This window comes from Triturus cristatus, chromosome 1_2 (assembly GCF_964204655.1).
Source record: "Triturus cristatus chromosome 1_2, aTriCri1.1, whole genome shotgun sequence".
Taxonomy (NCBI): Eukaryota; Metazoa; Chordata; class Amphibia; order Caudata; family Salamandridae; genus Triturus; species Triturus cristatus.
The window spans coordinates 984290498-984307049 of record NC_140580.1 but is presented as its reverse complement, the minus strand read 5'-3'; the positions used below and the strand labels follow the sequence as shown (position 1 = coordinate 984307049).

At 40.8% G+C, this 16552-nt stretch overlaps 1 protein-coding gene across 2 annotated transcripts in view; it reads left to right on the top strand.

Annotated features, from left to right (window-relative positions):
* The window catches only part of LOC146868523 (olfactory protein-like), a 346233-nt gene extending 336065 nt beyond the window's left edge, over positions 1 to 10168 (top strand). Inside the window, exons 5-8 of one of the 2 annotated variants that reach the window (XM_085615691.1) lie at positions 596 to 709; positions 4402 to 4512; positions 8521 to 8546; positions 9975 to 10168. In XM_085615691.1, the coding sequence (XP_085471817.1) occupies positions 596 to 709; positions 4402 to 4512; positions 8521 to 8546 (251 nt within the window). In that variant the 3' untranslated portion in view covers positions 9975 to 10168. The remainder of the gene's footprint in view (positions 1 to 595; positions 710 to 4401; positions 4513 to 8520; positions 8547 to 9974) is intronic. The other variant, XM_085615683.1, reaches the window with a different exon arrangement.
* The last annotated feature ends 6384 nt before the right edge of the window (positions 10169 to 16552 follow it).

Below are 16552 nucleotides of genomic sequence, written 5' to 3'. Positions count from 1 at the left end.
AGGTTGATAGACACTTTCCTGCCCATTACTACCACGCTTAAACATACTCCATGCCAACATCAAAAGCAGATGCCAGCCAAGCATTCAGCCAGCACTGCCTTGTTCATGCTCAGTCATTGTTAGTCAGAGCCAAAAGGCTAATACGTTTCCATAACAAACTCTATCAGTGTCCTTCCAACACAAACTTTGATACCATTATAAGAAATTGTCAGATGCTATTTTGGTTGCAACAGTTAATATATTTCCCACTTTTTAATTCAGATACATGCAGATTAATAAAACAGTTAAATAAGTTATGAGTAAATACTTATTTGAGGCTATTGTTAAAACGCAGCAGTTTCTATGGGGAACATCATTTTAAGACTACACGAAGGTGCTGTCAACTGTCTTAATTATCTTTATCTAGTGGAAGAAGAATGGCACTGTTTTTAGCTTGTTTTGAGTACCGATATAGTGATTATTTTTAGCTAACCTATTTTTCAGATGTTTTTTACAATACATTTACATTTTGTTTAATACATTTCATGTAATATGTAAACCTTTCCTCCACATTTCCTACAGTGTGAGTAAGCAGTTGCTGTTGTTTTATTTTCAGATCTCGACACCAGTGACATCCGATTTGTTGATGGGGACTTTGATCATAGTGTCCTGGAATACACCCAAAATGTCTCAGAAAGCGGTGAGGCCTGCAAGATGGTGAAACTGTTTGGTATGTATCTATTTGAAGCATCTCAGGAGAGCATCCTTGAACACTCACAGAACAATCAGACAGCTCTAAATGCACACATGATGATGACCAGCCATGATATACAAACAAATGTCAAAGTCCATGCACCCTACAGGCATGTTCATGGTGCTGGGCATGTTTTTGCCTTCCTGCAGTTTGTTGTGAAATTCAGGGGGAGATTTACTAAATTGTGGCACTGCGTTGCATTAATAGGAGAGACCAGAACAACACCGTGGCTAGTCTCCTAGTGGTGGCACACTGTTGGATGCCATGTGCCAATGCACACATCCATGCACCATAGTGCAAGGGTGTGTGCCTGATGTCAAGCCTAGATTTTGTACTAGACTGATATCCTTCAAGCACTACATACTATTTCTTAGTCGTAGATTTATACTTTTAAAATCTTGACCCATTGACCCATTGAAGCAAAGTAGCACAAAGAACTGCTTTGCATACTTAAGGGATACTTTCCAACACAAATCAGCATTTGTATTGGAAAGAAAATTCCAGTACAACACTTTGCATTGGTCTGAGTGCCATTTGTGAAGCGAACTCGGTGTAAAGTGCCAGTAAATCTGCCCCTCAGTTTTCTGTCCATCATACGTTTACACCAACTGATAGCCTCTCTGTCCCCTCCCGCACCGAGGGTTCATTACAATCAACAGTCTTATTTCAACTCGCACATCTAGGCCTGTCAGAAGAATATGTTAGGCCAGGGATGACTCGTAAGTTTAGGAATACCTAGAAATTAGGAAAACATGTTTCCTGGGGAAAGAGAAAACACTGCATTTGTCATGGTATGTCCATGTAGGCAAAAGGCAGGTCCGCCTTTCTTTATTTGCCAAATATATTTCTCTTGGGCTCAATCTCCTCTTCATATGTTATAAAAACCCTACAGCAGCTTCAACTGTCTTCTTCCCTCCCATCCTAATCTCTCAGTCTCTCTCTTGCTAATTGCCTGTTTCACAGCACCTATTACTCTTGTCTGGTATCTTTCCTGAATATTACAAGTGTGCCATCTTACTACCTGTACTGATGAAACTTTCTCTGGACGCTTCTTCTCCTAACTGTCATTCTTTGTCTCTTCTTAACATGGTTTTGCTGTATCTCAAATAAGAAGCTCACAATAAGCCCGATCATTACATTTACTCCTATTCTCCTCTCTTTTCACTGAATCTTCCTTTTATCCTCTAGACTCAACCCAATCTGAATACTTTTCTATTACCATGTCCCTTACCTTGAATGGTCATTCCCCACTTTCCTTTCCTCTTATTATGCTCGAAGACCTGTTGTTTCAACCCAGCCCACTTTATTTTTTCATTCGTGTTGTCTTTCTCTTTCCTCACCCACGAGCATCTAGAGATCACTTTTGATCATTTAAGGTTGCCCTTATGCACATCTTCTCTATGCTTCAAAGGTTTTCATATCAATAAAATCTTCCCATATCTTCCTTAAACAGAACCCAAATTCTATTTTCTCTCTGCTAGATTACATGCATCCTTTCCTGTGCCCTCTAGTACCTTTAATCCATTATTAATTCTGCAAGAGATCTCTCTGGCTAACGCATCCCCAGGTTAATGTTTCGTACCTGTTTCGTAATTTTTATAATTTGTAAGTTTATCTGCTAGGAGTGTGCAAAGTTTTTTTCGCTTCAGTGAAGTAGCGTGCAGTTCCTGATTATTATCCTTCACACAGTCCATGGAGTTTTCCACTTTACTTTCGTCAGTACCATAGCATAGAACTTTATGCTGATACTTTCAGGTATAGTAACAGCAGCCATAGTTTCTCCTCACAGTTAACCAGGGGCCGATCTGTCAAATTACATTTGGATTCACAATGGGGACAATGTGATGCTGGAAATCTTAACAGCATCATAAACATAGTACTCATTTTCAAGCATAAGTCAAATCATACTGAATCTCATGACCTTTGTGTATTTTTGCAGTTTTTGTGATTAATATGAGATGGTCACAAGGAAAACACTTTGCAACTTGCTCTTTAGTGCTTCTCCTTTCTTGTTCAAATTTGCACACTGTCTAGGAATCACTTCTCAGCTTAGTCATTCCATGACCTCATCCTTTTTCTGTTCTTTTAGACTATTCCTAAGTCCTTAGTTTGGGAATGCGCTTTCTCTCCACATTCCTTCATACAGATTCTTTATTCTGACCGCTTTGTTTTTAAGAACCTCTCTCTAATCTGGTCGTCACCATTCTCCACAATCACATTGCTACTTCTGTTCTATCCCTATCTCTTTGTTGAGTGATCCAGTATTCAGACTATGTCATTACTATGATGAAAGCATTTTAGATATTAATTTCAGAAGCATAAAATACACCCCGCTCCTACTCAGAGCTACCTTTCATCTTACCCCACATACCTTCACTGCTGTGATTACATAGTTACTACCACCCTATAATTCATCGCTGTAATATTACAAACATTTCAAATAAATACTTTTTATAAAACCACAGCATTTCTTAATTTCGCTGGAAACAATCTAAAGAAAGAGACAATCCGAATGATGACTTTTAAATTCTATAAGCAAACAAACAATTCATTTTTACTGCAGAAGGCTTTAAGCAATTGATCTCCACCAGGTACCACAGGAGCCAGCTGCTTGTAAGTATCTCTTGCACATGAGGTAATACCTAGTAAATGATACCAAGATCTGGTACTTAGCAGTGCGGCCTCCTGCATGGCACAGAAGGCAGCACTGCTGAGTGGCAGACTCTTCAATTGGCAGTCAGCCCAACCAATGGCAAAGCCCTCTATCCAATAACACTCAGTAAGACTGGCAGCATGAAGCCTGCAATATAACCAGTCGCCTTCCTGTAACACTACCTGCTCAAACAGGCCCTGGCACTGTCAGTCTCAGAGCAAGAGAGAGAGTGATTTTGTAACAGGTACTATATTTGTTAGTAGCTGAGAATGATTGTCCTTGATGAACAGTAGCTCTCATTACCAAAGAGGTTTAAACAATTTACTCTCTTTAACAATATTAAGGCCCGGTAAAGCAATCCTAGGTTTCATATTTAATTTCCTTGTAAAGGTGTAAGCTCCCAAAACTGCACTCGACTGGCATGCCCATCATGCCTTAGTTTCTTTCAACAAATTAGTTTTTTTGGTTCTTGCATATTGTCTTCTCACAGCTGCGTCTTTCATAATTTCAAAATTATCAAGCATTTGTAAAATTTAACAAAACCTAAACCTGTAACCCCCACTCCTAGGTATATTCAAGTGGATTTTCCATTTGCTATGAATTCCACTTTGACAATGCATATCCGAAATGTGCATATATAGGGTTTACAATATTCTCGCTCGACCTGAGAATGCATTTAATCCTGAATTTTACAGGAGTAGTTTTGTTTGCTTAGTAGCGTAGTAAACTACCCACAAATTGTTTTTTGATTACTCACCCTCCTCCCAGAATGCTATCCCATTACCGTCCAAGACCCTAAATCCAGGAGTATAGAAAACCCTAAATATTTGCACATTTTCCACACTATTAGATACAAATATCCTAATTCTAACTGGTAGTAAGAATGTGAAATTTAAAACTTCAGATGACTTTCTTTGTGCAGGTAAGTTATACTAGTATGCTACGTGACATGTGAAATCGTGACTGAACCCATTATAAAGTTTGTTTTGTTTGTCTTCCTGATTTCTGTTTGCAGCCAGACATCCAGAAGTCGCTGAAATCCCTGCTTTAGCCATTGGACACTTCAAGATGCTCATACCGGTACTTGGGCTCTCAATGAATGATGTCACACACCTGCCAAGAGACAGTAAGCATAATGCATGCTGGTCATTTCCATACAGCCATTGCATGATTCATAGGAAGCCAATGGCAGCCTCACAATCCAGCATACAAAGGATGCAAGCACTTGTACTAGTTAGGTGACAAAATGCTGTACAATGAGGAAAGATGGCTCTTTTGAGGGCAGCACCACTCATTCTTTTGGATGCGGTGAATTGAACTCTATTAAATTGATTAATAATAACTTACTGTTTCATATGCTTAGACATAGCAACACTATGAAACATTTCATTAAAATACAGGTTTAAGGCACAGAAAACAACTGCGTTATACAACAAAAAGACTGTTGGGTAAGGCAAACATAGCAAGCAGACCAGACAACAGTTTTATATAAAACAAATTCACTTATGATAGAGATAATGCAGCTCAAGTGACCACAAATGCATGTTATCTTACACATGTATTTTAAACCAATAGATGCCAGGTGAGCAGATGTCTGCTGTGGAGGTAGATCACAGATCACAAAGTATCTTCAGCCAAACAATTAGAAAGCTTCCATTTGCAACAAATTAGTTTTACCCCATGTGTGGATCTGAAATATCTGAAGAGTATAACACAATAAGAACTCTGTATCAAAGATAATCTGCAGATTCTGCAATGGAGAAAAGGGTGGGCTATGGTCCTTTGCAGACAATATGTAAAATGGAACAGACAATGAAAAGAATAGAACAAGAAATAAAACGTCAGTTCTACATGCCTTAAGGCACAGTTAGCTGTCCTGCAAGCACTCTCATCCTTAAGGGACAGCTAGCTGCCTTCCAAGCATCCTCTGTCCTAAGGAAAAGCTAACTGACCTCTAGGCAGCCTTAAGGCACAGCTAGCTGTCCTCCGTGCAGCCCCAAGGTACAGCCAGCTTACTGCCAGTCATCCTTAAACCAGTTAGGTGACCTCCATGCAACCTTAAGGCATAGATCCCGTTCTCCAGTTAGCCATAAAGGAGAAGTACCTGTCTTTGAGGCAGCGCTGTGTGGTACCTGTGCCGTGCTCTTGGACACTGCCATCAACAAAGTTTGACCCAAGATCAAGAGTTTGGAATTGTTTCCATGTACATAACTCTGCAGACCACTTCCTTACAGTAACTGGGCCAATCAATACTTACATACATGTAACAAATTGGTGTGAGAACGGTCCTCTGTGGAAAGCTATAGCCCAAGGATGTTTTTGCAAAGGATAGATACTGAGTTTACTCATTCAAAGTCTCTGAGATGAAAGAAGGACTCACATAGCTAAGGTTTGCTTCTGTGATACCAATCAGGCATTACAGATTCACATTCAGAAAATAGTTTATTTAGACCACAGGTCTCTAAAGATAGTACATAAACACTTAACAAGTAATACATAGATAAAATTGCGATTCCCTATTTGCATTCTCAATTTAGGTAATCGCAAGAAATTGGGATTACCTGAATTGTGAATCTCAAAAACTTTCATGCATTACAGAAGGCCATTTTGCTATCGCAAACAGCCAATTTTTGAGAATCGCACTGTTTGCGATCACAAAATACCTTGATGCATGTGCCCCGAAGTGAGTTGCTAAATTCTAGGCATGGGCTTAATTTGTGCAATTTGGGGTATTTTGTATTATGCTAGTTACGTGGCATTTTCAATATCACGGCGTTACATTGCTTCACATAATTACATGCCAGTGGAGGTAAAAAATTACTGCAAATAGTGCAATTCTCTGTAAAAATCTACTGCGTACGCACAGGAACAACAGAATATGAAAGGTGCTTGTTTGCAGTGCTCTTACTTAAATGCGTTCTAATGCCAAAAATTGATGTGAGGATTCATTTCACAGTAAAATTTAGCCCATAGTGATGGATTTGCATTTCATTTAATATAACTGCCATTTTTCTGTAATTTTTTCATAATTACGCAAAAGCAAAATAAGTGAATTTTGCACAGCCCTGCTAAATATTGAGTGGTCTCCACATAACCTCTTACTCTCATAATCTGTTTTCTTCTACCTTGATCCTATTTTAGTTCGCAATTTAAATCCTCATTATTGCAATTATTAGCATTATTTATTGGCCACAAACAAGTAGCTCTTTCCCATATCTCAATGGTAGAAGCATGGCTCTGTGTTACCAGGAAGTTAATTTTAATTCCATTACTACAGCTTGTCCAATAGAGAATTTAGGAAGAGACAACATAGATTTAAGGAAGCATTCCTCTATTTGTTTCAAGGATTTTTGCCATTTAGACAGGAGACTTCTGATTATATACATTTTGAGATTGAGCCTTCGCGTCATACACCTTTAAAATATGTGCGAAAGAAAGTCCAGTGGCATTTCCATTAAACATCTTAAGTGCGGATACTGTGAAAACAGGGCCTAGCTTTTTCAACCTGAGTATTCCAGTTGAAAGTTTTCTGGAATTTCATACCCAATTATTTGTATGTGGCTACTTCATGAACTTTTAATTTACAGATGTACCACTAAATGGCTTATCTTTAGACCCAAATGCTAAGATTTTAGTTTTATTTTCATATTTCTTATTTATTGGTTGGACTCACAATAGTTATTAAACATATCAAGGGGCATATTTGCAAGCCCCTATCTCCACCACAAGAGACACCTTTCTGCACATAAACAACCTTCCCTCAACGCAGGCACCCCTGCACTATGGTGCAAGGGTGTCTTTGTGGGCACCAGGTGGCTAAATTAGTCCCGGCACTGGGAAAGACACAGGGCTGCACCGTATCCTTGTGAATACGGTGCAGCCCTGCTATTCAGAAGTGGCGGAGTGCAGCATTAAGCCAAGGATGCTAACGCCGTGCTCCACCACACCCTCGCAATATGCCCCCTAAGCATATTCCTCTGCAAGCTGATTTGTGTATGGTCCATTATCTCCAAATCAACTGCATAGAGAAGAATGCACTTATTTTCATTGGGAACAATACAGTCTTCAAGAGAGTCTGAGGTAAATCTGCTATGAAGAAGGCAAGTAGGGTAGGGGCTGGTTCACAGAATTGTCCTGGCCCATTATTCAATTGAGTATTTTATGACAGGAGCCTCCTCTCTATATATTTCTACCCTTTCCCAATTAGATCTATATTTTTTCATTAGAATACACAAAACGCCTACAAGGTGGGACACGGACACTACAGAGCAGCTCCTTATGCAGGTTATGGTGCTTGATGCAGTGCTATATTTCATTAAAATGGAAAAGAGTCTGTGCTCATAAAGTTTGTTTACCAGTAGGTGGAGCTGTCATTGTGACACAGGCACCATTATTGATAACTTTGCCAGATAATAGTAGATCACAGGTACACAAGCCATACCATAGTGTGTGGAAGGACCTTCGCGAGTGCCTGCTCCAGCCCACACTCTGCCAACCTAGATTCTGCATGCTGGTACCCTTGGTTCACGTTCTCTATTCCCCTTGGTGGCTGGCACCTTAGTGTGGGTGCTTGAACTTCCCCACTTTCTGCAGTTATGAAGGGAGGTTCCAAAAGATTGCCTCTTCGAATCCATACTCCTTATGTTTACCCCAGAGGGGGGAGGGTTGCATGTCAATATATTGAGTTCCCCTACATTGTAGCCAACCATATTGTCACTTTAACATTGTGAGACATTACATCTTTTTTGGGGGGGTAGACCAACACCACACCCGCTTTTAAAAAACAAGTGAATTTACTGGAGATGGTCTTCCCTTATTTTATCATTATTTACCCCTTATGTATGTTACTTGCTTTTAACTATATAAAGTCCGATGATGTAGTGTTCCATGATGTAGTAATATTGGTGTAGTAGTGGAGTACTATTTGCCTCATATTCTATGCTTGATTTGCAACACATGACTGCACGTGCCTCACACTCGGCCCCTCCCATGCTGAGGAGACTTCCCAGTCCTGCTCCCACACACACAGCCATCCTCTTGGTGGAATTATCTAATGTGTTAAATGTTTGTTTGAGCCAAGAGCAGGGTGGTTGAGACAGAACATTCCTAACACTACTTGTCTTTTTTCTTTCAGTCGACTGTGTCCCTGGAGAGTTTTAGGTAAGTTCAAGTCGTATGGTAGATGGCACTAGACTCGACTGCCCCCACGAAGCACAAATGGATGAGAAACAGCGTCAAAAGCTCAGACATTTGCTCTACTAATTAACAAACTATGAGTGATGCATGTAACTGACATTAAAAAAACTACAGCAGGCATTGAAAAGAAAGAACTGGAATCTTAAAGTAGAGCTCGCTCTGTCTACCAGTAACAGCTGGGTAAGCAAACTTATAGATATGAACAACAAGGAGGAATACACAGATCCAGCATGGGTGGCACAGCTTCTATGATCAGGTAGAAATTGCACAGGTGGGCAGAACTGTCACTGGTAGAACTCGCATATATGTGCAGACCTGGAATCAGTAAAAAAAGCCCGGCATGAGTAGGAAGGGCTGGCAGGGGCATTCCCGTAGGTAGGCAGAACTGGCAAGAATGACACGTGCATCTTTCGCATGAGTGAAAGACTTTTCATTTGTAGGACTTGCATGCCAACATGACATTGGGCCATGCAGGTTTTCCTCTGAATTAAGACAGATGTTTCTGTCATGGATTGCACCTAGTCATAAGCACAAGCATGCATGGCACCCTGCAAAACAGCAGCACAAGGGAAGTGCTGCTTTGTGTCAAAAGGGCATGCAGGAATGGATCAATGTAAGTTAAATAGTGCACGCTCAGAGCTGCAGCCCCACAGCACCTCTCATACACCTCAGTCCTAACCTGCAGCTCCCCCATCCCCTCCATTGCTATTATGAGATCCGGATGCACCAGCCCAAGAGGGACTTCCTTGTGACTGCTTCGAGCTGGGTCCGTTTGCCTGTGAACTGGATTTTAGAGTAGACTCATGAGGTACTGTCGTGGAGAATAGTTCAATTCGCTTCTCAGAACTGGTTGTTTGTGGCTCTTTGCTCTTTTAGTCTGTTTAAACAGTAGAAGGCCCTTTACGACTTTTGACATTTGTAAGCTAATGAATGCCAAACAAGCAGTGGTAAAGCCAATTGTTCCGGATTGCTTTTTGAGTCCAGATTGAAACATTGAAACACACTTCTACAGTGGAAAACAACCCAAGCAAAAATTGCATTCTGTGTAGAATGCATACACGAGAGAATGAATTTAATGTGTGACGATTCAGTATATTTTTTAGATGGAAAATAGTGCAATGATACACCAAACAGCCACTAGCATGAGACAGAAATACTCCTCTGGGGGCAGTCTAAGCCCACTCCAGGTATGTGTTAAAGAACTGGGAACAGTAGGTCAGCAGACAGCAGCACTGTCAAGGAAGATTTAACAACCAGCATGCTGCAATTAGATTCACTAGAAACCATTTCTAACCAGTCCACTGGAATTTCTCTAGCAGAGTGACAGGGACATAGTGAGAAGAGGGGCTCAGCTCTCCTGATCCTGCTAATATCAATGTATTTCTCTTGCAGGGGATTTACAAGAGCCAAGACCTCCTTTGCGCGCTGAAAATGGTGGTCTGGTGGCCACAAAAGCCCCTTTCGAAAAAAACCTGGCTTGCTTTACCTGTTGTGATAACTTCCACGATACATGCTTTATTTTAGTATATCTCTGACTTCCTGAGGTGGTATGTCTACTCTGTATTCCCATTAAATGCATTAAAATCAAATCTGCTTGTCTGTGTATGATTAAAAAAATGAGTCGTGCTCCAAAGTTGCAGGTGTGAATTCACGCCCAGCACAAAACATCTTAGATAGATACAGTGTACTGACATGTGGACAGACATACAGAAACATTGCTGAGCATGTGAAATGTTCCATTTTTCTTTCTAAATTTCACTCTCAACTCAGCCCTGCTAAGTTTCCCAGATCCGCTTCAGTCCAGGTGGCTTCTTTGAATTCTGGGACTTGTAGTTTATTAAAATTTTAAAACAGGAGTAGAAGTTCCAAATGCAAAGAAAAAACCTGGACGAGAGCAGCTCATCATGGAAAACTTGGCAACTACGTCAACTGCAAAGTACTATCAGTTCCTAGATGAAATATGTATTGATGCTCACTTGTACAGTAAGATGGCTGCCATCGCCTAAACGGCTTTACTGCTTGTTTTGTTGGGGACAGTCAATTATATAACAATAACCATAACACTTTAAGCTATAATTCTTTACTTTTGCAAATAACTTTGAAGTTTGGTTGCAGCGTACGGCTTTGGTGATCAAACAGCCACAGAGAGTTAATTGTTTTACTATCAATTCTCTAATCAAACATATTGCCTGCTTCAGCATAGCACATATTGCTGACTGAGTCTTCTTTCAGTGCAGGCAAATAACTACTCACTTCAGGGAATACTGTCTGTGTTTGTCTGTCCTGTCCTCCGCTTCTACTTCTAATGCCATCGGAAACCCAAAACAAACAATGTCTCTGACTAAACTATGAGCCTAGAACTGGACGCAACTGGTTCTATGAAGATTTCTTTTCTTATAACAAAATGCATAACTCCAAGGGCTGAGAAAGACAAAAGAAGTCCTTCTTTTCTGTCTTTGCCTCTATGGACTTAAATAGAAACTATGCGATGACAGGTCGGAGTTTTGGTCCTACTAATCACAGCAATCAAACCCTTTTGATAAAAGCATTTTTTTTTAAATGTCTTTATTGATTTTCAATCACAGCAACATTTCCTTAATGTCCCAACCCTGTCTTCTGCCAGGAAAGAACTTTCATCTCTGGACACATTGCTGACATGGGATCACTGGTTTTACGTTGTACAACATTGTAGTATCACGAGTACCATCAAACATGTATAAGGCACATCTGTATTCCCTTGCATCTCTCACTTGGTCTGCTCTGTATCATTCTGCAGAGCTTCCTCTTGCGTTGTAGTTATATCTTCATACCATAATCCATTCCACAGCACCCCTGCTCCCGGTGTATGTTAACTTCTGCCTCACTCCAAATTCTGCCTGCCCCAAACTCCTTAGTCCACCGCCCTTTAGTCAGTAGCTGGCAGATAATCCATCTTCAGTGCAACACATTTGTTAGCCACTATTAATCCCAGTCCACTACTTTACGCATTACTTTTGTGTGTTTACTGCGGGGTACGCAGCCCAGCAAGCATAACTGTATAGTTGGCTGCAACGGGATCCCTTATTAAAGCACTCGGTGCAATATCACCTCTCCCCCAAAGTTCCATACCACCTGGCAGTCCCACCACGTGTACACTTTGTGCCCATTTCAATCCTACGTTTGGGGCAGTGATCCAATTTGTTGTGCTCCATTCTGTGCAATAAATGTGGCATCACGTATAGCCTGTGTATACATTTATAATAGATATGTGTCAATCTGGCTTTGCTAGTGACTTTCCTGTAACTACTGAGGATACCTCCCCTTCTTTCGGTCCCCTAACCTTCCCCTATATCACTTTCCCAGAGGTATCTTAGTAGAAGCAGTCTTCTGTCAGTTCGTAGGATCGGTAGCCCATATAGAAGTTTGATTAGTTTGCTGCCCCCAAGCAGGTCAAGTAGCGTCTGATTTAGGAGATGTCTGTCAGGCCTGTGTACCAGGCTTTCCGGATTGCCCCTGTCAACCCAGCATATGTTAGAAAATGTCTACTATTGATGCCCCATCAATTGCAGAAGGATGCATAACTGAACAACCTGCCATCCTCATGTAAATCTCCCATGCAGTTATGCATAGCTTCCTTGTTCATGTTTTCCGGAAAGTTTGGGAGAGTGGTCCATAATCCTGTGCACTAGGGTATAATTGTTTCAAATATATATATTCAGACCCTTTCTGCCTGGAGGCTTTGTCCTATATCTCTATGGTTGTTCAGATCTGAATTGGAAATCAAATTTGTTTCTTGCGAAAGATTAAGGGGAGTGCTAACAGTCCCAACAGTCATATCAGTTGCCGAATGATTTGATCTACTGGGTCCATTCCTTCTTACTCAAACCTGGGGACTAAATATTGTAGCTGGATTGCTTCTTGGTAAATTCTAAAATGTGTGGCCTGCACGCCCCCCTTCCCACAGGACTATTAATACACAAAGGCTTATATTAGATTTTCCTATGCCCCATTATAATAGTCTCATCAGGTTGTCCAATCTACAAAAGCAATTTTCCAGTATAGGCATAGGCATATGTTGGAGGATGTATAGGGTGCTAGGGAGTACAATCATCTTACTCAGAGCTATACGCCCCATTATTGACATCTGGAATATCAACCATTTGCGTATACTATGTCAGGCAATAATTTTCCCCCATTTCATTCATAGACTTACGCTTGTTTAGTGCTCAGATAAATCCCCAAGTATTTGAGTGGGGTCAGCCGAAGTTGTATATTGAAAGGTTCGTCCTCATGTTGTATTCTGCATTTATGGAGCATAGGACTGATTTATTTGCTTTCAGTCTGAAACGAGAGTGACGCCCAATCTCCTGAATCATGCCATCTATTTTGCGCCACACCATAGTGCAATTCCTAATGGTCAGTAAGTTTGCATGGTGTGCAAAATAACAATGAATTGAGATATGGCCCCCGATTAATTATCATTGGCTGAGATTAATTTAATCATTCCATCCATCACTTTTTGTATACTTTGATGCGTTGCCCTCAGTGAGTTGGGTATGCCCAGATCTGCACCCCGTGTACACTGTGTTAGTGAGACCAAGCTGTATTCGGCTGATGAATCAGAGAGCGAAATTGGTCCTAAGTTGCTTGTGTTCTGAAACAGGGAGATCCTGGCTTGAAAGTTAGGACAGATCTGTTCCTATTGGAGCATGAGCATGACTGATTTGCATATAGCTGGGTCTAAACTGAGGTGGCATGGTGTGGAAAATAACAATGGATTGTAATGTGGCCCCAGTGACTACCAGTTACTGAGATTAATTCAAGCATTCTATCCAACACTGTTTTGTATCTTTACAGTAATTGCCACACCATTAATTTACTCCCTAATGGCCCTATTGCCCATTAAGATTGGCTGTTTCAATTCCAGTCTGGAGGGCGACTCGGTGTCTCTGGGTTGGGAAGTTTCATTTGGTGCCACACTTTGTGGCATCTTTGTGAGTTCCTCCTCAATTGTGTACTGAGCTTCTGAGTGCGGCCCTAAACCACTCTTGGACTTCAATGGTATTTGGAGTGGTCTCCAGAACAACTCAGCCCTCTGGGTATGCTTATGGTGCCATTGCTTATCTCTGCCCCTAAATTTGTAGATTACTTCAATATGTCTTTTATACAGTAGTGCATCACTGTGCAGGTAGAGTAAGAGGCTCCCCATCCGGCAGCACCAGGAAAGCAGCGGCCCACACTGTGTGTCACCGCAAATCTCCGTGTCCACCCTCCGCTGGGCCCCTTCAAGATGCACTCACTGGACAGCTCGTCACTGTGGGGCCCACTGTCCACGATTCTCAGGAGACCCTCACAGTCCACTCCTTTACTGCTGCGGCCAAGAGTAGACCAGATCTTGTCATGACTGTGGCTGTCCAGTTCCCTAGCTTTGCTCGGAACTGGTTAGTGTGCAGCCGGGGCCCAGTGGGGTCTCCTGCAATCCCTCCTTGTGTGCGTCATCTCGCCCACTCCACCTCAGTTGTCCCGCCCGACCCGCATCACTGCCAGGAATGGCAGGTCGGGATCAGTTCCACTACAGCCACCTCCCTGCTCCACTATGTCGCAGGTGGGGCAAGCTAATGAGACGGGGTGTCTAAATAACTGGGTGATCATAGCGGTGGGAGCATGCGTCAACATAGACGAGTATCTTGGCTCCTCCAACAAATGTTAATTTTATAAATACTATAATACCCAGTACACCAGTTCACTTAATGTATGCATGTATTATGTTTTTACACATAAATGAGAAGAAACATATTAGGTTAATTGGATCACATTTATCTGATAAACCTTATTCTCAGATGTACAGTCATTTCAGGCTATGCATCCAATTGCACCCACAATCACTTTATGGTTGAATTCACACCTCAAATGGGCAGTACCCTTATTTCAGTAAACCTAAATGTTTTCCAAGGAGGTCACACTCTCATCCCTGAAATTCATCACATTCTCTTTTGTGACGTCACAAAAAAGAGGTGGTTGATTGAAAGTCTTTGGTCTAGTTATGCTTTTATAGCATATGTAGTAGGTTGTTATGTTGACCGATCATACTTCCCCATTATCAGGGATAAGCATTTGTAACCCAAGTCCGACTACTTTTAACTCTTTGTGCATCACCGGTAATGGGACCTCTCAGAACGCTAGATTTATGACTGAGGGGGTGGTTGGGCTTCATTGCTCTACTGGATGATCTATATGGAGAAGTGGAATTGTCATCTGGTGCAGGTAAAATTGTCAATGTTTCATTAGATAACCTGGTGGATCTGGATCAGCCACAAAGCACAAGTTTTGGTGTCAGACTCCACCATGTCAAGAGTGGCGAGAAGTTAGTAATAAGAGATGTGTGGGCGGCCATCTATTTCATAGAAGAAAGCAACAAAGATACCTTTTTATTGTGAAATGGTTTATTTGGAGGAACTGCTTCTGCCAAGAAGACAACTGCTGTCAAGACCTTGATATTTGTCTATAAATTTGTTTTTGTAAATTCTTTGATATTCCAAGCCACCTAATATAGATGGTATGTTCAAGCATTTCCAACTACGAATTAGAAAGCTTTCTTTGATAACAGTCTGATCCTGAGTGGAAAAGCATTCTGGATACGTGGTTAATAACATCGAAAATAATTTGGACTGCTCCGTTGCCTGTTTCCAGAGAATGGAAGGCAATGCATCATGGTTGTAGATATCCAGCTTCTTATCAATTCAATAGTTTTATCTATATTACAATGTTCATTTGAACAAGGAAGGGCAAGTAGTTCCGTTTTTCTGAACTGTTTTGTAAGCATTAACGTGGAAAATGTTTTATTTTCATAATTTGCAATCAGAAAGGTACAAACAAAATTATGTAAGGATAGATAAATTAAAAAAGTACAAATTATGTCAATAATTTAGCCAGAATAAAAATGCATTTCTCAAGGAATCTAAATAGGCACACAATTAATCCATCAGTGAATACCTAGGAATCAATTACATTAATTGGTTGTACAGACGATTTCCTATGTGTTGCCTACCAAATACTCTACAAATATCTTGGTGTCACTGTACGTAAGCAAAAATCAGTGTTATGGGTGGTGATATTATAATGTCTAATATTCCATTTCATCTTCAACACTGGAACACTGTGCAACCTGGGCCGACATCCAGTTGGTCACCATTTGTGGATGGGTAACTAAGAGAGGTATAATAAATAGCTTTAGACTCTGCCCTTTAATGGATACCAAAGTCACCAAACCAGTGATGAATGTTTTTGTGATTTTCATACAAAATGTTGCTCTGGATTAATTTTTCTAGACCCTCTGGCAAAAATGTAAGCTCAATACCAGCTTACCGACTTGAGTCAGTTTACCTGGTAAACTGCCTCCCATGAACCACTTACATATTACATGAGAATGGTACGTTCTGGGCAAATATCAGTCCTGTGAGACTCATAGAAAAGTTTGCTAATATTGAGTTCCAAATCTCTTTTCACCAAGATTAGGCACAGTCAAGAATACAGTCTAGAAACATATTGTTCTACTTTATAAAGATCAATATCTTATCCTAGTTCATATGATGTATATCGGTATAACTAAAAAATTGATTTAAATATTGGCAAAGAAAGCGATTAATAAACAGAATAGTAAAAAGATAGCAATATTTTAACAGTACTTCTGGATTTCTTTGCACGGAAAAATTGAACCAGTCCCTTGTCTCCAACCCCCTCTATTCTTGCCTCTTGCTAATTTGTCTTAGCAACAAAAGGGCCTGTCCCAGCTTCTAAGGTGGCCTCTCACCTGAGCACCTTAACAGAACAACAGGACTCTTTGTTTTGTATTGATATGGGCGAACTGTGTAGATGTGTTCAGAATGGTATTGCTCTGAGTTGCCTGTCTCTGGCCTTCATGAATGAGGTTTGCATTCTCTGCTTGTTTCAACTGAGTCCCCCAGGAAATTGTATATTTCCTCTCTGCATTA